This window comes from Epinephelus moara, chromosome 15 (genome assembly GCF_006386435.1).
Source record: "Epinephelus moara isolate mb chromosome 15, YSFRI_EMoa_1.0, whole genome shotgun sequence".
NCBI classification, from domain to species: domain Eukaryota; kingdom Metazoa; phylum Chordata; class Actinopteri; order Perciformes; family Serranidae; genus Epinephelus; species Epinephelus moara.
In genome coordinates this window covers 7,715,728-7,738,610 of record NC_065520.1, presented here as the reverse complement: position 1 = coordinate 7,738,610, position 22,883 = coordinate 7,715,728, and the positions used below count along the sequence as shown (strand labels likewise).

General features: G+C 40.7%; 2 protein-coding genes and 1 non-coding gene across 3 annotated transcripts in view; 2 read left to right on the top strand and 1 right to left on the bottom strand.

Moving 5' to 3' along the window:
• The first annotated feature begins 396 nt into the window (after window positions 1-396).
• On the top strand, window positions 397-4,595 carry nufip1 (nuclear FMR1 interacting protein 1). The gene is given in 11 exon segments (XM_050063322.1): window positions 397-466; window positions 469-735; window positions 1,360-1,445; window positions 1,536-1,640; window positions 1,736-1,798; window positions 1,887-1,963; window positions 2,095-2,187; window positions 2,293-2,471; window positions 2,596-2,730; window positions 3,504-3,772; window positions 3,867-4,595. Coding segments are annotated over 11 exon segments (1,824 nt in total). The 5' UTR covers window positions 397-411; the 3' UTR covers window positions 4,362-4,595.
• A 634-nt stretch (window positions 4,596-5,229) lies between these two features.
• Window positions 5,230-22,883, top strand: part of LOC126402028 (cilia and flagella-associated protein 47-like) — a 60,514-nt gene continuing 42,860 nt past the window's right edge. Inside the window, exons 1-25 of the mRNA XM_050063671.1 lie at window positions 5,230-5,441; window positions 6,618-6,775; window positions 6,923-7,038; window positions 8,021-8,159; window positions 8,389-8,473; window positions 8,618-8,758; window positions 8,896-9,065; window positions 9,428-9,534; window positions 9,726-9,955; window positions 10,046-10,253; window positions 11,266-11,494; window positions 11,977-12,129; window positions 12,239-12,437; window positions 12,552-12,639; window positions 12,847-13,063; window positions 13,153-13,397; window positions 13,612-13,742; window positions 15,529-15,651; window positions 15,779-15,910; window positions 16,066-16,143; window positions 17,985-18,132; window positions 18,334-18,413; window positions 19,865-20,063; window positions 20,287-20,372; window positions 20,651-20,867. Of these exons, the coding sequence (XP_049919628.1) occupies window positions 5,298-5,441; window positions 6,618-6,775; window positions 6,923-7,038; window positions 8,021-8,159; window positions 8,389-8,473; window positions 8,618-8,758; window positions 8,896-9,065; window positions 9,428-9,534; window positions 9,726-9,955; window positions 10,046-10,253; window positions 11,266-11,494; window positions 11,977-12,129; window positions 12,239-12,437; window positions 12,552-12,639; window positions 12,847-13,063; window positions 13,153-13,397; window positions 13,612-13,742; window positions 15,529-15,651; window positions 15,779-15,910; window positions 16,066-16,143; window positions 17,985-18,132; window positions 18,334-18,413; window positions 19,865-20,063; window positions 20,287-20,372; window positions 20,651-20,867 (3,823 nt within the window). The 5' untranslated portion in view covers window positions 5,230-5,297. The remainder of the gene's footprint in view (window positions 5,442-6,617; window positions 6,776-6,922; window positions 7,039-8,020; window positions 8,160-8,388; window positions 8,474-8,617; window positions 8,759-8,895; window positions 9,066-9,427; window positions 9,535-9,725; window positions 9,956-10,045; window positions 10,254-11,265; window positions 11,495-11,976; window positions 12,130-12,238; window positions 12,438-12,551; window positions 12,640-12,846; window positions 13,064-13,152; window positions 13,398-13,611; window positions 13,743-15,528; window positions 15,652-15,778; window positions 15,911-16,065; window positions 16,144-17,984; window positions 18,133-18,333; window positions 18,414-19,864; window positions 20,064-20,286; window positions 20,373-20,650; window positions 20,868-22,883) is intronic.
• trnad-guc (transfer RNA aspartic acid (anticodon GUC)) lies at window positions 9,286-9,357 on the bottom strand. Its single transcript has one exon. It is a non-coding gene; the product is annotated as a tRNA-Asp (tRNA).

Below are 22,883 nucleotides of genomic sequence, written 5' to 3'. Positions count from 1 at the left end.
ATTTATATTATTGTATTATATTTTCTAGTTTATTAACTAGATTATAATAGTTACCTTTTATAATTTGACACTCGCCTGTATTAAAATTTAACAGTTGCATTGTTAAAATGTAAAAATACTGTTTATACTTGATAAACTAAACTCAACCTGGCAATCCAAGAAGATGGTTGTTTAAATCTCGCGAGAACTTGTCATAAACATAAAATGTTATTAAAAACACGAATGGAACACAGCTTTATTAAGCACAAGACGTGTAATTTCCACAAAAATATCATACATTTATGATAATAGGTAACGTTATCGTTAATGTTGTTTTTTTGGTTGTGTTCGTTGTTTTATGTCCTTCCTGTTCTCGCGGAAGTGACGAACTTGTGATTGAAGAGGAGCAAAACATGCACATGTGAGAGCTGCATGGTGAGGAACCCGACTTTGCTTCAACTAGACACCACTTTAGACTTGAAGAAAAACTCCAGGCGTGGAGTATGGCTGAACCGGGACACTATCCTCCGCCGGACTTCGGCTGTCCCCCTCCTAATACCATCCAGTCTTTCCAGCAGCAGCAGCAGCAGCAGCAGTCCCGCTCGAGCAGCTTCCAGCCCAGTATGTGGAGCTGGAGCGAGACACCCACCGAACCCGTCTGGGACTACAGCAGTCAGCCGGGATGGCAACACGGGGCAGCGACAGGGTCTGGTTTCCCATCAGGCCGTGGAAATTATGGAGCTAAACGTCCATATGGTGAGTATAGCCTATACAGTAGTCTGTTAAGGTGATCAGTCACCTTAAAACAATAATTAGGTATTATTGGCAGCTTAAAATAATTATTTTAATCTACAATCAGAAAAAAAACATTACGTTTTCTCGTTTTTTATAAACCAATAATACAAAAACTTAGTGGGAACGAATTTAAGTGATACTCCTAGTTGTGTTACACTTCTAGAAGATTGTGAGGCTCACAAGAAACACATTTGAATAAAAAGGATGGTCCAAATCAAAGCAACAGGGGCTGAGACATCCTGACTTGTAGTCCTTAGTAATGGACAAGATCCAAATCACTGACTGGATCCTATGTTTCCCGTAATGCCAGTTGTAGCATTGGTTAAATCACCCTGCCTGGTAAATGCCCATGTCTTTCAAACTCCAACCCTCCAGGGAATAATAGTTATAATAGTTTGCTGTCTCCAACGTCAAGCTCAGATAACCCAGATGACATCACTCTGACACCATCAGGGTTATTTCTCAGACTTGACAAAGCTCCTTCAGAGCCACAGGAGACATTAGACACCTGTATCCGCATGCTGAGTCCTCATGGTGTGTGTGTGTGTTACACTGCCATGCCTCTAACTTCGTTCTTGTCTTCAGGTCAAAATTTTGGTCGTGAATGGGGTCAAGGTGGACATCGAGGTGGAAGACCGAATTTCGGAGCCCCTAATAATCATGGGAAAAAGGTAGCTATCTGTTGGAACACTACCATTCAAATCATGACCAGTGCACTCTGAACTAGCCACATCATGAACTGATCTGTTTGTAATCCACAGCAAAGAAATAAGAAAGAACCAGAGTATTCCCATTTTTGTGACACCTGTGACCGGGGCTTCAAAAACCAGGAGAAGTACGATGAACATATCTCTCAACACGTCAAGGTAATTTTGCAAGTACATTTAGCTTTATTTTATTTTATTTATGGAAATCATTATTCAAAATTTCACTGACTTACTCCATCAAATCTCTTTCGTAGTGTTGTGTGCCCGACTGTAGCTTCATGGCTCATGAGAAATTAGTCAGCATCCACTGGAAAAATGTAAGTGAAACAACTCGCTGTGTATCTGAAACGTATGCTCTCAGTGTATTCCCTTGCTAACAGCAGTCTTTTTTTATCCTGACTGCAGAACCATGCACCAGGCACCAAAAGAATAAAGCTGGACACAGCAGAGGAGATTGCAAAATGGAGAGAGGAGAGGCGCAAGTCAGTATCCACAAATACATTTCAAAAACAGTGGCAGCCATAAATTATTGATGACATTACACCATAAAATGATGTCATGGATTTTGCCTGTGATGTCTGTTTCCAATCAGCAAAATGTGTTGTCTTTCCAGAAACTACCCAACACTTCAGAATATCGACAAGAAGAAAAAGTTGATGGAGGTGCGGGAGGAGACAGGAGCTGTTCTAGAGACCGCTCAGTTTGGGTAAATGCACACGTTTGATGTGTAAATGATGTATTTTGCGTTGCATCTTTTTATGTTCTCTTTTATATTTGAAACAGAATCTAAACTTTAATATTTCATTCACAGACGAATGAGAGGCAGGGGCCGAGGAGGATGGGGTCGAGGTCGGGGGAACAGAGGATCCCATGGACGACACCCTCAAGGCCCTCACCCATCGGACAGCAGTGTTACAGGAAGACCTCCACCCCTCACCCAGCCCGGCAGGGATGGGGATCCACTGGGAGCGCTGGCCAGCAGTGACCATGGTGAGTGATTGTGGGCGTCATTAACACATGGAAGAAATTTGATGTGATATTGTCCACATTTTTGGAACTATGTAACAAACAAATGTAACTGATATGTATTGCAATGTGTGTCTTGTGCTTCCAGATTCGGACAGAGAGGATGCAGCTCCTGAGGCCAGGACTGGTGGCCTGGTTGTGGCTCCTAAACAGATGAGCTCAGCTTTGGGCTCCCTGCTCGCCAACTATGGCTCTATGAGTGAAAGTGACGAGGAACCAGAGGGTGAGTTAACCAACATGCTCAACCTGCTACAGAACAGCATGTATATTACCTATACCATTAATATAGCGGTGGCATATGACACGAAGAATGCAGATAACATTAAACAAGAGAGGAATTCCCTCAGCCAGCTTGGCACTGCTGGCTGCATTTTTGAGTCACACTGTTGAATTTTTTGAGTGGTATTTCACACGTGAAGTTGACTCATGCTAGCTTTAAGTGAAGGGGTGTGTTTATTTAAATTTTTTAATAAATAAAAGCATTTCTCAGTGAGTCTGGAAAATTTTAGAAAGTGGCATAAAACTCGATAACTTCAAAGTCATTTTAAAAAAAAAATCCAACAAATGGTAGAAATCAGACTAAAAGGCCTTTCACATGCCACATTTTTTTTGAGCCTTCACATCCACTTTTGTCACTTTTGAGTGTGCATGTAAGTGTGCACACGTGTTCCTAAGTGCAAACACTGCACCCCGAGTTAAACAAAGTTAGCTTTTGGAAGGTAGCACTGTGCACTGCATCTTATGTAATGAGGAACAGCCTCATGAAAACATTTTCATCAGTGTGTTTTCATTTCTGCCAATATATCCCCCTAAATCTTACAAGCTGGACCTTTAATTAGGGTATTTAATTCGACAGGCTGTATTATAGGTAGGTTAGTTTTATTCTGTTAACACATAAGGGTTGTATATAAATCATTAGACAAAAAAACACATTGAAAAATAGCAAGTCACTGGAAGAAATATTTTAATGTAATATTCTTTTTCCCTGTGTTTCAGCCACCCCTATTAAGAGAGCCAAAGATCTTGTGCAAGAAAACCAGGCTCTCCTAAGCACAACTACACTGAACTCTCAGGACAGAGGACCCTCTAGAGCCCCGCAAACCTCTTCACAGGTTACAGTGGCTCATAAAGACGGCTGCCCGAACAATGTCCTTCACACACCTAACAGCAGGAGAGGAAGAGGGGGACGAGGAAGAGGAGGAAGGGGTGGTCGAGGAGGACACCAAGATACACCGCAGACTCGTCGTGCAACTCTGCTTGAGATGGTAAGATTGAACAAGCATATTTTACAGGATTTTAAATTGAGAGAATACACTTCACTTTACTTATATTTGCATCTCTATTTTTCACTTTGTTTAGTTACTGGCTCCAGATATCCGCCATGAGAGGAATGTCCTCTTGCAATGTGTGCGCTATATTGTCCGAAACAACTTCTTTGGCCTTGAGAGCAAACCTCAGAATCAGAAGGGGATAAAGGATAAAGTCACACCAGCTATCCCAACCAGAGAGCATGAAGGGAGGCAGGAGAAGCCATCGGAGGAATCCAAGTCTGTGCCTCGGTCCACCTCTCTGGGTGGTGGAGAGAGGAGTTCAGCAGAAGTTAGTAATCAGGAGGATTTAGAAACAACTAAAGCTGTTGCAGATGACCAGTATTCTTGCTCAGAACCATCAAAGGACACACCTGAGGACTCAAGAGCAAGTGCTCAGCAGGTCACAGGGGATTTAATCCAAAATGCTGAGGAGACAACTGTCAAAGACTGCCAAAGCCTCTATTTGACGGGCACAGATAAAATCAGATCTACCTCTAATATTTATGATGATGAAATATGGGAGAGCACTGGTGCTGTTATGTGAAATGTGAAATTATGAAAAAGGATTAATCTTATTTTGTTAGAAAGCATAAAAATCAGTTTTGTCTTTCAGAGACTGAATCTTTGAAATTAGTATTTTTCAAGGACTATCTTGTTTTTTTACATGATGTGATGTTAGTTTGACTATCAATATGCAGTTATATTTTTGTATCATGCAATACTTAAAGACTGTCTTTTTTTCATGTGAAATAAAACACAAACACTGTTGATCACTTTACATTTGTACAAATGTTTGTTTAATGATATTTTAAGCTTGAATTAGGGATATATGTTTATGTTTTGTTCGTGCAGCTGTTGAGTCATTAAGTGAAAGGAAATCCATAATAATTAGGTGTATTACAACTCTTTATTGCATCATATTATCAGTTACAAAAGTATTATGAGCAGTGTAGTGGCAACATAATCGTTCACTTAAGTTTAGGCCAGAGAATGAGAGTTAGATTGATTCAACTATCCTTGCAGCAAATTAAGCCGTTACACCCAACGGAAAACGGTGAAGAGGAAGCGGAGATAAACTGTGAAATCACTTGTTTTTGGAAAGCACCAGCTCCTTTTAATAATGAGAGTCTTAACTGACACTTACAGTATCAAGAACATTAATTTACTCGATAATAAACAAGACGTTTTGGTTCCATATGAAGGTTTACTGCCTTGTGTCAGCAGCTGCACCGTCCACCTGGACTGCTCTAGTTTGTAAAACGAGCGCAACTGTCAGAGTCAGTCGTCGCCTAGAGACTACCTGAGCAGTCAACGGTTGCGTAGTACAACGTTTGGGTAGCAACAGTAAAGTTGACCATCGGTATGCGAGTGTGCAAGTCGACAAAACTGCGCTTTAATTTCCTTTAAACGCAAGTTAAAGAGAAGAAGAATATGTTGTGGCGTCTGTAAGTCAGTAACGTAGTAACTAAAAAGTCATATCATGGCTGGAAGGTGTGTTCGAGTTGACCCACCGCTCGTCGAGTTCAACGATGTCAAAGTTGGGCAGGTCTACAAGACAACAGTCACGGCGACAAATACTGGGAAAGCTTCGAAGAAAATAATAATTGAAAAGCCTGCGTCAAAGGTAAAGTAAACTCAGGGGTGTTTTTTTAATGAACTGACAAGTAATATGAAATCTTTAAAAAATAAAAGGACGTAATTGACGTTAGCTAGAGAGTTTGGCGCTTATGCTAGCTACATTGCTCGTTGACGCTTGTTAGCTAGCACGTGCGAGAAATTACGAAAGCTAGCTAGCGAAATTGAATGATTGTTAATATTGGCCAAGCCCAGTAATATAAACCAATCTATCTATCTATCTATCTATCTATCTATCTATCTATCTATCAGTTATTGTTTTTATTTATTTACGGTTATGTTATCCTGTTTATCAATGGTCTAACGTAGTAGCTGAAAGTTAGGTGTTACTGCTATTAATATCAAATTGTTAGCTAATAGGTATTTGTACGCATAAATATATAATTATATATATGTATGTATATTTTTATATTTACATACATATATATTTACTTACATATATCTTAGCAGGATAGTACCTTTTGTTTTTCTTCTTTTTCTCGTTTTAATAGAGTTATCAATGTTTCAAGAGAGCCTTACTTTGCCCTACATACTCTCAAATGCTAACACATTATACTCTGTGTTTTCTGTGTTAGCATTTAAATAGTGAGATGCTTATGTATGTCTCTTAAATGCATGTCTCTTAATGTTAAAGGTACCACCAAAGTTGTTCTTTCAAGAGGTGGAACTCACCAGAAGCCCCATGATACAATATTATCACGATATATTATCACTATTAGTAAATCAGGATAGTGTATTATTGAGATTTTAAATGTTTGACGAAATGCTCAGTAGTGCCATAACATATATGTCTATTTATTACCCATTTTCAACTGCCAATTATGTACCCAAAGAAAAACTTTGTCAACACCTGTTTTATCTAATAAGGTAAAGTTTTCATTCATTTCAATCATTTTTTTGCTGCAAAATGTATCTAGTCGACTGAAAAAGCAATTCATTTTATAATTCTAGTAGGTTACCAAAAGTTTAATTTGTATTTGCAATATTAAAATCTTTATAAAATAAAAAAAATCAATACTTGGCACGTTTACATCATTCAGTATTGCCATGCACAATACTACAATGCAACGTTGTATCGATTTTCTCCCCTGCCCTTTATTCATTATGTACATTTGATTGATGCCCTTTTCTCCCTCTTCTTCTTTTCCATTTGTTTCTTGTGCAGTTGTTCAAGTTAACAGCATCCAGCGCAGCCAAGGTGGTGGCTCCTGGTCTGTCTGTAAGTGGCTTGCTGGAGTTTACCCCAGAGAAAGAAGAGGAGGTCAGAGCCTGCCTTCTGATTCATATAGATGATGTAGAGACCATAAAAATACCAGTGCTGGGGTAAGAAGGCTACACACATGATGTATATTAACATATTACAGTATAGTAAAAATATTTAGGACCAAATACACTGCCTGTAACATTTGTTGACATCTCTACAGTGTTTTGACATTTCAACTCTCTGTCTGTCTTTATGTGCTCCTCTAGGTTTCCCAGGGCTTGTTCCTTCTTAATGGACTCAGCACTAGACTTTGGGTGTATTGCTGCAAATAGTCAGGCGATCAGCAAACATCATCATATAACCAATCAGGGATCAGCACCAGGTAAATCAAGTGTGTCTTTCTTGGCCTGGAGATACTGAATCTAAGTTGCTCACATCAGTACGACATACTCATTTTCTAAAAGACAGGCTCCATGACCCATCAAATTAAAGTATTAATCAAAACCTTTTTAAACGCCTGACAATGTCATTCCCTCTTTTGTCTTAATCAGAGTACTTAATCAACCAATTCATATGAAAATGGTAGAGACATTGCAGAGACGGTTGTGGGATGCAAGAATAGAAAACATTAGAACACTCACATGATAAACAATGTACAGTAGCTTATAACGTGAAAACATACCCACCCACGTGTTCTGTGGTTTTCACTATAGACAGTCTGTAAATACTTAAAATACAGTTTGAGTTTTGAAATAAAACAGATAAAGATGATTTTAAGGATTTTACAGTTGATTAAGAAAAACGAGAAACAAACAAGTCTATTAATTGTATATAATGCTTTTATTGAGGAGACTGATCTAATGCTGTTGTGCAAGTGACCTCATTCTTTCCCCTTTCCTCATTTAAAACACTAATATTCAACATTACAAAAGAAGGCTAGTGGTAGTTGATAAGATATAATATACTTGCATTTCTTTATGAAGACATCTTGTCTGATAGCATATTCATGCTGGACTATGTGAGAAAGAAATCATGCAGCACTGTGTGCACATAAAATGTGACCTGTGCATGTAATTCGCAGTTCCACATACACATGTGCATGTAACTTGGTACAGACAATATGTTGCCCAGGGCTGGTATTCTCATTTTCTTAGATGCAGTGAGCTTTTTTTATGCTAAATACATTGCCATTGATAAACTGTTGTTCGAGAAAATAGGTTTGCCGTGTTAACACATGAACTGTCTGGATGTGAAGGTATCTGTTCTCAGATTTAAACCTGTACTGGGATTGCATTAAGCAGTACGAACAATTTACTAAATTCAGTCCATGGAAATACTCATGTGTTTGTGTGTGTGCATTGGAGGTGAGTTTCAGGTGCAGTACAATGGAGACCCCTCAGTCAGACTCTCACCCTTCAGTGGAGTCATAGCACCTGGTGCCACCCAGCGGCTTAAAGTGGAACTGCGCACAGACAGGCCGAGGCAGATTGATGAGAAGGCTCTGTAAGAAAAGCTCTGCAACACCAGTCCAAGATCATTGTGAACACAGATAACATGTATTGAAGCAGATTTTTGTAGAAGTTCAAAAAATTAGCTCTTGATATTTTGTGAAGGAAAACACATTGTAAGTAGGGGTAGTCTTACGGGAAAATAATTGCATCATTTTATGCTGGGAAATGTACATCGAAGTACACGTCCACTTTACATATGCCTCACCCTCTCTTTGTCACAGGCTGAAATTCCAGAATCACCCTGCTGCAGTTCTCAGTATAAGGGCTAAGGTGGTGGACCAGCGCCTTGAGGTTTTTGACCTGCAGGTAATTCAGTGGTTCCTGTGTAATTGATATAGCACTTAATGGTGATAATCCATTGATCCTTTATCTCTGTAACTGGTGTTCATGTAAAGATGTTTGTGCTTATTTCTGTAGCTGAACAAAATATAACTCTGTGCTGTTTTACAGGGGGCTCCACTGTCCTGTCTGTGGTTTGGACCTGCATACTTTGGGACGTCCCGTGTGGAGAATGTGATTTTGAGAAATAACGCGCCCACGGCATGTGACTGGGTCTGCCTGCTCCAGGACACTGCTGCTGGGACTGAGGTGGTGAGTGATGCCCTCAGGGGAAGTAGGTGTAGCTGCCAGTCTGCACAGCTGCTATGCAAATAGGCATTGTTACAGGTTGGAGACCAGTTGTACTAAACTAAAAATGAAACAATGCTTTGACTGTGATGGCTGTGTAGGGAACAGACCTGCAGAAGAGCACAGACGCCGCCCTGCTGGAGAGAATGAAGAGGTGCAGTCCAGCCACCCAAGACGTCTCTCAGGTCCTGGTATGTGTTCCCAAGCAGGGTCAACTTAAACCGTATGAAAAAACCACTGTGGCAGTGTGCTTCAGCCCCATCTGTAAGAGGTAAGTTGTATATGAATGTGTCTGGAAAAAATACAACTACTTTTCTGAATTTAATGCCAATGAATGTAACATACACAAACATTTATGTTAAAATAAAATAAAATCATCCTGTAGTACAATGTCCTATTGAAACAAGATAAAGGTTAATGTCATAGGCAGTGAGTGAGACATGAGGTGAATGTAATGACACTGTTGGGGAGGGGAAAAAGAAAAAGTGTTACTCCCCGTCGGGGAATCGAACCCCGGTCTCCCGCGTGACAGGCGGGGATACTCACCACTATACTAACGAGGAGCTGGTTGAGAAAAAGGAGGCGTGGCCTCCTTTTGTTGTTTCCACAACAGAATGACACTGTCTCTTACAGAGCAAGTGAAGAGAAGAAACATGACTATTCAGCTAGCCGGCAAGACTACTGCCTTTTCTTGCTGTTCGAGTCAGTGGGAAGCAGATATGGCTTCACTCACCACAATGGTACTCACGCCACACACACACACACACACACACAAGGTGTATTGCAAGCTCACAGAGGAACTGTTCTGAGCCAGCAGTTCATATGATTTAATGAGCAGATTATTCATTGATTTAATAACTGATAAACTGATAATTAAAGCTAAATGATACTGATATTTTGATTAAACCTATCTTTTTCCCTGTCTCTTTAGGTAACAGCAGTGTGGAGCTGGCAGTGACAGGCTCTGGACTTCCTGTGTCTCTGGTGCCAAGTCCCTCTCAAAGATTTGATTTCCTCACCTGTGTGACAGGCCAACGTGTGGACCTGCTGTGTGTTCTGCAGAACCTCTGCCCTCAACTCCCTGTCAACTTCCGCTTCCGCAAGGTAGCACATTTCACCACCAAGCCCTCCACTGGCACAATAGCGCCTGGGCAATGTCAGGTAAGGATGGTGATTGATTCAGTTCATTTATTTATAAACCCAAGCGGAGTAGCAAATGTGGGAATTTTTTTTTTCTTTTGCATTCTCCAGGATGTAGTTTTGTCTTTCACTGCACGGCAGCAAGGGAGCTTCCGTGTGTGTCAGACGCTAGATGTCTTAGGTCATGTTGTTCAGAGGGGTGGCAATACTGCTGAAGATATTACTGGACTTGAGCTTCGCAGCTTCCACACCCTCACTCTACACCTGTCTGCTGTCTGCCGCAGTGAGACGACACACCCCGTACCCAAACTGAATCCTGGTAAATATTGAAGGATAAATCCCATGAAAAGATGAAAACCAACAATGCATCTGTCTCTCATTATTTTGATTTCCCCGCCCTGTCTGTGGCTCTCAGTCCTAGGCTGGTGTCTGCTGCAGACAAGGTTTTTAAAACAGCTCACAGAATAAATGCTCAGTAATTTCTTAAAATAGCCGACATTGTAGTTTTTAAATATGACTAAATATTACTCAAACAGGGGAAAAAGCACATTTGCAAGGGACTGTTTTCAACAGCAGTTTTATCCAAATTTGGGATGCTCCTAACAATAGATTTTCCTGATGTTTAAACATGAGTTTAAACGTTGTCTAAAAGTAAGAAAATGCTCACACAGTCAAAATTGAGCATAGTTTAATCTATAAGGTTGTCTGAAAAAATATTGCGTAGATTAGGCAGTAAGAGATGTTTGAAATTGTTTCAATGACCAAAACGTATTTTAAACTGCACTAAAATGTGTGGCATTTCGCACCATGCATTCTTAACATTGTACATTATCCTACAAAACATGACAACACCTCCTGAAATAAAAGTAAATGAAAGATACACTACAATTTGTTTGTTAATTGTAATGAAAGAACATGTCACCAATTGCAACAGTGTGGCTCACGGGTGTGTTTTTGACAACAGTGGAGCTCTATGGCACAGAGGATGAAGATATATCAGTCATTGATACACTCACAGTAATTGTTAGACGTACATACAGTGGGGCAAAAAAGTATTTAGTCAGCCACTGATTTTGCAAGTTCTCCTACTTAGAAAGATGAGAGAGGTCNCGGGTGTGTTTTTGACAACAGTGGAGCTCTATGGCACAGAGGATGAAGATATATTAGTCACTGATACACTCACAGTAATTGTTAGACGTACATATATATATTGTTGGCTTTGGTCTTTTCATGGGATTTGTTAACAGTTGGAAGAATACTGAACATCATCAGACTTAAATTAGATGATTTTGATAGATGTACCTATCCTGCTCTTATTGGCTGCTTTGTAGGTATAACTCCAGCAGTAACCAATTCAACCGGATCACTGCCACACATTCGGTCCAGTGAACTGGCACGTTGTCGTGGGATGGTGAGTGCTGCCGTCCTCTGCGCTGACAAAACACAAATCCACCAACATCACAGGAAGAGGAGTCAGAACACAGAAGGGACGGAGTTCCTGGCTTTTCCTAATGACCGGGCAACAAGCATCAGGCCTGCGTCTGCAAACAGACAGTACAGGTAAAGTTCAAAGAAATCCTCTTTTGGGGCAGCCAGGCCACCTGATAGGAATGTGTGTCTCATATTAGAGTCCTTTGCAGCGGCCGGGGTTTAATTTCAGCCTGCGGCACTTTGCTGCATGTCAGTCTGCATGTCAATCCCCTGCTGCACTGTAATAAAAACAGAAAAAAAGAAACACTCTTTCACAGGCTCAGTACAGTTTGTCAAGTGAAAGGTGTTTGAAATAATCAAAGACAACAAATCAATTTCTTCCCAAAAGTATGAAATGGACATTCAAGTACTTGTTAAAAACACTTTCAAACCAAACATTATTTATCTCCTTTAAGCAGACTGACAAGTTTAAATGTTGACTTTGTGGTTTCCTATACTTTATTTTAAATGAGCTTATTGCTTAACAACACCAAATTTTACTTTTGTTGTTGTTAAAATGATCCAAGTTTAAAGATTGCACAGTAACTGGTTCCTGTCTTTATCGTGCTCAGGACGATCTTCACTGGTGTACACCGCTATCGCTACGTGGACACTGACTATGCTTTCACTGAGGAAGAGGAGGAGCAGAGACAGCGCCATCGACAGGTTTACACAGATTTCATCAAACAGCTCAGACAAACACGCCTGCTGAGGATCAAGGAGAGGTAGGCCTTCTTATGAATTTTCTGTTTGCTGACTTAAAGGCCCATCTCAAACTGTTTTGTCATGAAGTAAAGTAAATATTGCAGTTGGACCTTTTTGGGGGGTTATTAGACAGGAGGAAAAAGCAGAGGACGAAGTGGATATTGGGATTGTTCCTTCTCAAGGGCTTGTTCCACCTACACTCCGCATCAGCGACCTGGAGAGTAGTAAGATCTCAGATACCAAGCCAAACTACAGCTCTGCTTTTCCAGCAGCTAAAAATTGCTGCCCCAAAGACGCGACATCAGACACTCAGCAGGCTAACAGTCAGGTCAGATCAAAGGTTGTCTAAAGAATGGTAACAGATCAATCAACTAATACACAAAGTGGAAATCCAGTGCACAATTCAGGATTGAGTTTTCTCCATCTCTTCCACTCTCACCAGGTAATAAATGCAGTTCCTTCTGCCAGCCAGGAGGTGGCAGACTGCAACAGGACTCTGACACCTCAGGAGCTCTACCAAGTCGTCATAGGTTAGAGCTTCAATTCAGAGCAGTCACTGTTTCTAATAAAAGTGTGTGTACAATTTATTTGTGTGATAAGTAGTCTTGGGGTTTTGTGTGTTCTTGATAGTCACCTGATAAAATAATGTACGAATTGTCAAGCAATTCCTACGTGAAGAGGAATGATTTTTTATGTTGTGAAAGGTATAAAAAAAAATCTCATTATTTCCTCATTAGGTCCATTGTTAGTGGACTTTGGCGAAGTTTGTGTGCAGTCAGTGTGTGTTAAGAAGCTGGAGTTGATCAATCATCTGTCAGTGTTCGTGTTGGTGCAGTTGGAGGTGGACTGCTCTGAGCTGCAGGGCTCCTCACCCCTCTCCCACGTCCTTCCACCCCACTCCTTCAACACCCTACCACTGACATTTCAAAGCAACAAGCTGGGTCACTTCTACAGGTTGGTGGAGGAGGCAGCTCAACACACTTTTGCTATGAACATTATTTATTGCAGTTCAAGTGCTATATAAAGACCCTTCTTTCCTCCAGGCCTGTATCCTACTCTGTGAACAAGCAACATCTTGGTCAGATACTGGTCCAGGCCCAGGTTGTCCCCTTGGCTCTGGAGCTGTCCACCACCCTGCTGGTACTCCGTCCCACCCCCTCTCTGCTTGCCCAATCAGGATACAGAAGCTCAGTTACCCTTCGAAACCGGCGTAACCTTGCTGCAGATTTCACATGGAGACCATTGGTCACAGAGAGTGGCATCCTGTTCTCCGTGCGACCAGCTACAGGTACTAAAAGTGCAGCTCAGTTTAAGTGTCTCAGGGTGTAAGTACCTGGGTTAGCATTTTCAAAGCCTTTATATCAAGAGTATCACTTTGCATCTTATCCCTCCCTGTTGTGGTTGTCTTTAAGGAGCTTTATTGTTAATACGCATTTTTTATCAATAGATTTGCCTGTCCGAATTAGGGCTAATACAACAAATCTACCCCCCAACCTCCTCAGGTACTGTGGAGCCATACAGGGAATTAGACTGTGAGGTGGTGTGGCATCCCTCCTTCTCCTCCCCTTCAGAAGGAGACTTTGACCTCTGTGTCCATGAGGGCAACACGCATCGCCTGCACTGTATTGCTCAGGTCTGGCCCTACAATAGGGAAGATTACTTTGTATAAACAACTTGTATTTACTGCTTGTTTGCTTTGGCTCATACCACAACTGCATGCCAAGCAACATTTTCAGCAACTACTGTTACTATACCTGTATTCTAAAATTAAAAAACAAGTGAACTTGGAAAATGCTGAAACACATTTTCATAAACAAATACATAAATGCTTTCTAAGTGTCAAAACATAAATAGTGAGTGAGTAAGTAAAGAAAGTAAATAAGTTTATTAATTTATTTTTAGTTTAAAAGTCAGCTCATTCTTTATTGAGTTGATACATTGGCCATAATAGATGTGTCAGAACCGTGGATATCATCAGGAGAGACAGATTGAGAGGAACAGAAAACATGCACGTTTTGGCGAACCAGAGATGGGAAGTGTGTATATATGGACAGAAGGAGAGAGGTGTCGGACAGAAACTTATTTTTGGAAATACTGCAACCTCATTAACATACTTTATTGTTGCTCGATCTATTATTATCCCAAAAGAGAAAACAGATACAAAAATTTAACTTCAGACTTAATGAGAAACTTGTGCCTGCTTCCTCAAAACGAACCTGTCACAGCATGGAATAATCACTGGCAACAACAGATGGTGAATTATCTTTATTTTTTCCTGTTTCTTCTTCTGTGCAGTCTATTTCCTACTTTAGTTTTTGTAGTTGACAGAAAGTGAGGTTTTCACAGTTGACAGAGAAAGCAAATTGAAGTGCTCTGTCATTCCTAAATTCCTAAATGATTAGGCCTTGTGCTTTTTGTTTGTTCAGTCAGGATGGTAGCAGTGCAGGGAGGAAGCGGAGTTGAACAATGATGTCCTTTCGCGTCGCTTTACATGTTTGCCATCCAGCAGCCAGCACTGGAAGATCATTGTTTTATAGGCTGGGTTTGTTCCCAGCCCTCATATCTTTACCAAGATGTAAACAAATAGTCCGCTCCCCTCACACGCAACCCTGTGGAGTTTTCAGGGGTGCACCTGGGTTTGTTTATACACATTAGAGAACAGCTCTGTTTTAGCAAACTCATAAGGGTCCAAAATCTAACATTCAAGTATTAATGTACACTTGAACCACCTGCTGTAATAACGTTGTTGTCAGTTTTGTCACGTAGAGAAAAAGTCTGTGGTCAGTAGTGAGAAGTTTTTACAGAAGCACTGAGGTATCAAAACATCTACAGAAATCTTTATCAGGTCAGCCCTGCAACATTGTTCTCAAGACAGCTAAAATTAAGGTAAATAGCAAAAAGACTATTAACAATTTAAAACATTAGTGATAAGTGAAATGAAATATTAAATAGAAAGAATGTCTTTGTAGACTCCTTATTTAACCAGAGCTCAGCAATCATATGAGGCAAAATCCATCAAAGAGGCAGATATCGATTTCTCCTCTTGACAGTAGCCTCAGTAGACCAGAACACAATTCAGCAGCAAGAAATGTTGTGTTTTAAGTACTGTACGGCTTGTGACTTTCATGCTTTTTTCAATGGAAAAACTCCCACTCATACTTGCTGCTCAGTCATCATCATCATTACTATTGCTCTCTTCTCTGAGTTGTACACATGCTCCAAATACATGCGCTCAGGGGGCTGTCAAAAGTCACTTTGTAAAATGTGAGAAATCAGTGACTAGAGTAGAATTAGACAAGGCAGGTCAAGGGAGAGTGGGTGAACTACAAATGAATAATACAATGCTATGGATTTATTGTCACAGAACAATTATATAAAACATTGAGAATTTTCCTTTTTCCTCTCTGTCCTTCTCTCAGGTTGGGTCTACCAGTGTCCAGCTGGCAGAGAAACAGGTCACATTTGGATCAGTGTCTCTCAACATTCCTTCTGTAAGAACTGTAGTCTTACACAACACTGGACAGAACCATGCCTACTACCAGGTGCCCCATCACCACCCACACACACTTACAGGCACACTCGTATGATACTTGCTTTTGCTCACACACTTACTAAACAAGAAAAATAGTCAGTCTCTCTCTGCTCTTTGTCTCTTTTTGTTTGTTGCAGGTGCTTGATATGTGCCCTCTGCCAGGCATGGTGGTGAGGCCATCTGAGGGCGTGGTGCCAAGTGGGGGGCAGGCTGCACTGAAGATCCACTTCAACCCCAACTCTGTCATCAAGTTTGACACCAGAGTGGAGGTGAGAGAAAGAGGAAGCGAGAGGGCCATTTAAATTCATATTGGGATGATTTGTTTATGTGTGTGTGCGTGTGTGTGTGTGTGTGTGTGTGTGTGTGTGTGTGTGTGAGCAATGAAGAGAGGAATTGATGTACACTAAGCATGTGTATATTACAGATTGCTCTGAGGAACATGAAGTCCATTGAGCTCAGAGTGGGCGGTTCGGTGGAGCCTCCAAATGTAGACATCAGTGTGGTGAGTTTCTAGCCTGATAACGCCATACCAATTCGCAAATGTGAATTAGTCTGCCCAGAGGAAAGGACAATTCAAAAGAAGATCTCTTCTTTATCCAGCCTGAGAACAGAAGTGTTCCTCTTGTCTCAGTCTGATACAGATTTAAGATCTTATAATGCTTTTTATGCCTCTCTCACTGCAGTAATCCTTATTTCTCCAAAATAATCAGCTCTTGAGATAACAGTAAGATCCAAAGGAAAACTTGATTGGCTTATAAGTGAGCCTGCACAATTCAAGAAATCTGTCTCAGTTATTCAATTTAAGTCTCAACTTTGTGTTTTTTATCGGTTCACAGAGTTGAGAAACCTCTGAGACGCCTCTAAGCACAGCAAAAGAACTCCTGCTGATTTGTTCTTCTGCTCTTTATTTCTTCAAAGGTGTAGTGTGTGTGTGTGTGTTTGTGTGTCAGAGAATTTAGCAATCACCAAATAAGGTGATTTATTTATGTTGAGACAAAGAAAAGATGGTTGTGTGCAGCAAAATTTTCCTCTGGGTGGAACCTCTCTGTTTATTGTTCGATTTCCAGGGGGCGTTAAAAAAAGCTGTAGATCAAATTCTTCTTGATGCAAGTTGATAGACCTACAATTAAGGGGTATCAGAGGACAAGCCAGATGTACCCAGATTTTAAGTTTTACTTCAACTTGTCAGAGCTGGCATTAGCAACACATCATTAGCTGTCTGATAGGGTAGCAAAATTCAGCAATTTTTTTTATCAATTGCCTGACATATAGATGAAAGACAATAAGAACATCCAGTAAAGAGAAAATAATATAAATATGTATGTAGAGGAAAACAGAAAAAAAGACTTCTAATAACTGAAAGGTATTGTATTCTTCAGGTTTGCCATTGATGAAAATGGATGGCGTGATGTCCAACACAACAATTATTACCTCCCATTTACACCTCCAGTAATCTCATTTGTCATATTAATGTCATTACAATATGTAATCGGCGTTGGAGTGTAATGCTTCTGTGGTTTGATGTTAGGGTTTAATTTTTTAAAAGCTCACTTGTCATATCCCAGTAACACCTCAAAGAATATATTGCACACGTACATGCACACATTTAAATTTGTGGCCATGGATCCTGGGGCACTCTATTTTGAAATGGACTCCTGGATCATTCCCATGGTTTTTATAATTACTATTCTCCACAGAGGTGATAATACCCTGACTCGTAGATGTAAAAAAACAACAACAGAAGAATAGAGGGGGAGTGATGGTGTCAGGAGTAAGAAAAGACGTTAGACTTTTTGTCAAAGGGTGTGTATGTGTGTGAGAGAGAGTGTTAGCATGTGTGTGCCTGTCTGTGTGTGTGTGTGTCTTTTGAAACAGCAGGGGTTGCACCTTTGAAAGAAATGAAGTGAAGGATATTCTGCTTTTGTGCTGCTCCCGTCGTTTAAAGCAGAAAATTATTCTTTCTCTTTCATTCCTGTTTGCTATTGCAGTTGAGGTTCTGGAACAGAGTTTCTTGGCAAAGCGTGATTCTTATGTTCTTTGTAACTTCAAGAGTGGAGTTTGTAGAGTTCTCTCACTCAAATTTAACATGAAAGGAATTCAATCAGCTAGACTCTCTCAAAGTACAATGAAAGTTAACAATGTTCCCCTTTCTGTATGATATTGGTATCATTGTTTACTCCGCTGAAATGTTAAATAAGACAATTAGAATAGAATTTTATTGATTTCATTCATCCAATACACCAACAATGCTGGTATCAGGCCTTACAGTCCATGCAGTTTTCTGGGGTTTCAAGATATCCACCTTATATCTACTTTTGTTAATTTCGCCCCCGCTCTTTTCAGTCCCATTTCCAGTTTTACGGGGTCCATGCTGGCTCTCAGCGAGCGATACCATTCACTCTGACAAACCACTCAACAGCTGCAGCCAGGGTTACGTTCGACCTGGCAGAATACACAGACTTCTCTTTACACCTCCCTCAGCCCTTAGCAAGTACGTACTTACACAATATGTCCTAAGAAATAAAATAGTGTTGTATTGCTGTCTGTGTTGTCTGTAATTACAGTATGCAAGATGAAAATGTTTATGCAATTAAAATACACAGCAAACTATTTTGTTATTGTGTTGAGGTTTGGACTATGTGTGCTTTTGTTTTTGTGATTTTTTTTTTTTTCTGTGCATTTTCACAAACAGACAAGGAGCTAGGTGTGAGTGTTGTGGAGGTCCAGGGCAAAACCACAATAGACTGCTCCCTTGTCTTCTCCCCCACCCAGGTGAGATTTGACAAAACATCTCCCAGTGGATTCAGTGGAAACATCTCTCAGTGGACTCGGTGTTGCATCCACTGGGAAACTGAGTGGGCAAAGCTCAAATGCACATTTAGCATCAGCAAGTTGACTGTTCTCTAAACCCCTCCTCTTAACAGTGAATGTCCAATCATAGCTTAGCGACCTTTAGTAGGCAAAGCAGGCCTGTCAAGCTTTGGATTTTCTTCCCTTGCTCAAGTCATGCGTATGAGGCTCTAAGTATAAGTCTGTAAGGCAGATACTCAGTATACATAGAGGAGTCTAACGGTTGTGTCATTTTTTTAGCCTAGATTTACCTCCAAGGCTAAGGAGCATTGACTACATGTTTTACATTCATGGGGAAATAATTTATGTTAAAAAATGACTAGCACTTTTTCTGTTTAATGTATCCCCACATTGTCGAAGCCAGAGGTCCAGGATGCTGTCATAGTTTAGGCTAGCATAATTAGCTCTTTCCTGCCCTTTATTGGACTTGGGGAACTTTGCACTACAAAACCCCAGCCAAACCTGTTAACTGAGATAGGGTTACAATAGTACTCATCCTATAATTAATTTATCTGTTTGAAAATATAAGTTAGGCAGACAAACAGGGTTATGTTAGAATGAAATAACAGTTTGATCTTTCACGTTTCCTTGTCACACATGTGCATTTTTAAGACTAACATAGGCTTAGTTTAACTTAAATATTATCAAAGAAAATTGTAATTCATCAACATTTTAGTAAACACGCCAGTTTTAGTAACTGCAGTCATTTAGCAATATGTTTTAAAACTGAAAACAATATAATGTATTAGCTTGCTAGCTACAGCTGATAAAAAATTGCTAGAAATGCGAAGCCTGTTGTTGTCTACCTAGGTCTGAATTCAAGGGCCAGGGTGTAACATCATGACTTTGTTTATACTCTGGATATCAATCCAACACAGCTAAAGGCAGTTCAGGTGGCATAAGAGGCAGCAAATATGACCTTGAATTTCTAGCAGTTGATAATCAAACAGTAACAGGTTGTAGAGATGCTGGAGTAAACTTTTTTTATCTTTTCAAAGCTTGTAAGTGTTGGCAGAGACGACACAATGCCTTCTCCATTTAGATTTAGCCATAATAAGCCATCTGAAATATGTGTTGTTCACTGCTGCTAGTACATGTGGTGTTTTGTTTATATCCTGCTGAGAAGAGCAAGTTGATTTAAGTTGGCATAATGTGCTGTTTTGCATGCAGAATTGAAATGGAGTGGAAATCATGGCTAACCACTACAAAATCTATACAAGCATAGCAACTGTAACTAAGGGGGGCAGGGCTTAGTGAACGGTCAATTACATACCTTGCTCCCTCTCATGGTCAAGCTTTAAAATGTGTGTTTGTGAAAGTGGTTCATTAAAATATCAAAGAAGATAGACAGTCAGGGTAATGTTTTCCCACAGGCGGCCAGTTATGACTTTGACCTGCCACTGATGGTCAATGGAGTGAAATGGCCCACTACTTCTCTGCCTCCCCTCCCCACTCCATCCTCTTCGTCCACCCCCTCCTTGCTGTCAGCTGGCAGCAGGAAGCATGTCGTCAAACCTCTTCACCAGTCTGTCACCATGGCGACACAACGGTCACAGCGCATACAGGCCACAGGTGGGGTCATTAATGTGGAGTTAGAGTCGTGTTTGTGTATTAGTGAGTGATATCTATATTTTAAATTCTAATCACCATCTTTCTCCTGCTGGAAGGAAGCGTAAATCACTACATCAACTACTGTTACATTTTATGTGTACAGAACAAATGTCACACATGGCACAAGGTCCACAATTTAATGTAATGTTTTTCTTTCCTGTGCTGTTTTTTAAAATATTTATAGTGCTCTGCGCCCCACTGGAATTGTCCCCCTCTAGCCTACAGTTCCTCGTGGAACCCCTGGCACCACCCTCTGATGCTTACACTAAGGTATCAACAAGGGTTTATCTGCAGATTATCATTTTCTTGCCTCCTTCCATTCCTAAATATTCCCTCTATTTTTTTTATTTTTTGAAGCTTTCCCTGCACTTTTACTGGCTATCCTCACTTTCACTTCTACTTGACATCTTGCAGTATGAATATCTGATACCACTTTCTGACAACTAAAATGATTGCTTGTTTCATTTTCTCTCATTTTTGTGCTCCTGCTTTCTGTTCTTTTAGTCCCATTTAGTCTCTCATTTCTCTCTCTTTCTTCCTCTCCGCAGACAGTGGAGCTTAAAGCAGTGAGTGACGACAGTGTGTTTTGGCGAAGGGGCATCAGGAAACATGTAAACTGGTGGTTTGACTGCAGAGCAATAGCTGCACCAACAGAGCACAGAAGAGAGAGCGAGCTATATGTGATGTCTCCATCATCAGGCAGTCTGGGGCCCGGCCAGTCCATCTGCTTGATGGTCAGCATCATCCCTGAGGCTATCACAGCAGGTGAGAAATGTTTGAAACACACAAACACACATGATGATGATGGATTACTTTATCTTATCCTGCCTGCCCCTCATAAACGAATACACACTCATGTCATTGTAAATACACAGCATTTTTTTTCTCTTACAGACATACTCAGATCACACCATCACAGTTTGTATCAATTGACCCATTTCTTCCCGCACACACATATGTCTGGAGGAAAACTAGATAATGATGCACTTAATTGAGTGCAGCATCCCTCAAAATATAATTTCACAAGGGGCATAATTAAGAAAGTGAAACATAACTAAGTCTAAAATGAAATAATACTCAGTTAAAGAATGTTGTCATGCAGCTTAGACCATTAAATCATGGGGCCTTAATAATCTTTAGTGACGGACCATAAACAAGGAAATATGTTTCGCCTTGGGAGCCAGCATCTTAAGGCAGTACTTAATCTTTGCAACCTTATGGCCACCAGAAACAGGCTGGTGGTACTTTTCCATTTTGTCCAGTCATTTTTAGAAAGAACGCTTTCCTTTTTCAACCTAATGCCAGAGTATAGCCATTAAGCCTCAGAAGACATAAGACCTCCTTCTGGCTTGACAGATCTTTAGATGTTATTCTATTGGATGCCATATAACATTTCTACCCACAGAACATAAAGGCTTGTACAGGTTACCTTGATGTATGTTATTTTTTACGAGTCCTTGTCGACACACTCATCTCTGGCACTAAGATTGCTGTTCACCGCTGAATTGCTGTCGCCACACCCTCTACCACGCCTCTCCTCCCACTGTGGCACACGGCAAGTCACCAAAGCCCTTTCCACACTGCACCTGGCCCCAGGCTAAGTGAGCTAGGACTAAGAAAGCATTAACACTGACACAATCCTAACACATTCCAAGTGGGCTAACCCCAACTTTAGCTGTAGGCTTGCTGGCCCTGAGTGGAAGCAAAGTTACCCTTGAGTTTACAAAGTCGACTAAACATCGGGCTCAAAGTTGCCAGTGTGAAATGGATCTAATGGATTTAGCGTCACATTTTTGTTGTCCAATCAAATGACTTCTTCGTCACGTCATCAGTGCATGTATGCCTTAGTTTACATTGTAACCATGGTAACTACTACTAACCTAAACCAGAGGTACCTAATAAGCCGGCAAACTTGATGCCACAATATTTCTGGAAAAGACTGCCAAAAGGTAAAACAAGCCCTCAAGATACCAAGCCAGCTTAGTCAAGGAAATAATCTCAATGTATCCCAAGAAAAATACCAGTTTGCCGAGTCACAATGGCTCAACAATAAGGATTGCCCGATTGCCCGGGGCAAGTAAAACTCAAGGTCGGGCATGTAAACTAACAACTCACTTGCCCGATTGGGCAAGTTGCTAAAAATAGTAAAAGTTAATAATTAATTGATTAAATAAGTGTATTTTAAAACGTGCTCCTTCGGCTCTGATGCAGCGGTCTCTCTGCCTGAAGTCACAGCCACATGCTGTGTAACAATGTCCTGCCCACAGTGCCCATTGATATTATTTTGCGCGACGAATGCTTCATATAATAACATAACAACATACTATTTATGGTGTTATGTCATCATGTCATTTCTGTCTCTACATGGTCACGCGTTAACAATTCTCCTCTGCTCTCTGTATCGTGCACGGCGGAGTTCCGCCACACACAGGTGAGCACGCTAGAGCGGCTCGGCCACATTTTCCTGACCAAACCTGACCCCGAGCCCAGTGCAGTTTGTCAGCTGACAAAGTTATTGTTATGGACACTGTGTAAATAACCATCAACAGACTGCTGTTACGCACAGACAAACACGCTGCACTCCGAGCAGCGTAGCACGGCACTCATGCTGAGCTTGTGTTGCGTTCAGGCGTTGTCACATAAATAACAACTTCCAGCACTTAAATAGGTCATAGCACAAAACAGCAGCATGTCATGTGACTTTTTACTTTTATTATATTCAATACAATTGTATGTTCCTAAATCTTGAGACACCTCATATGTAAGCTAGACAGACATTTC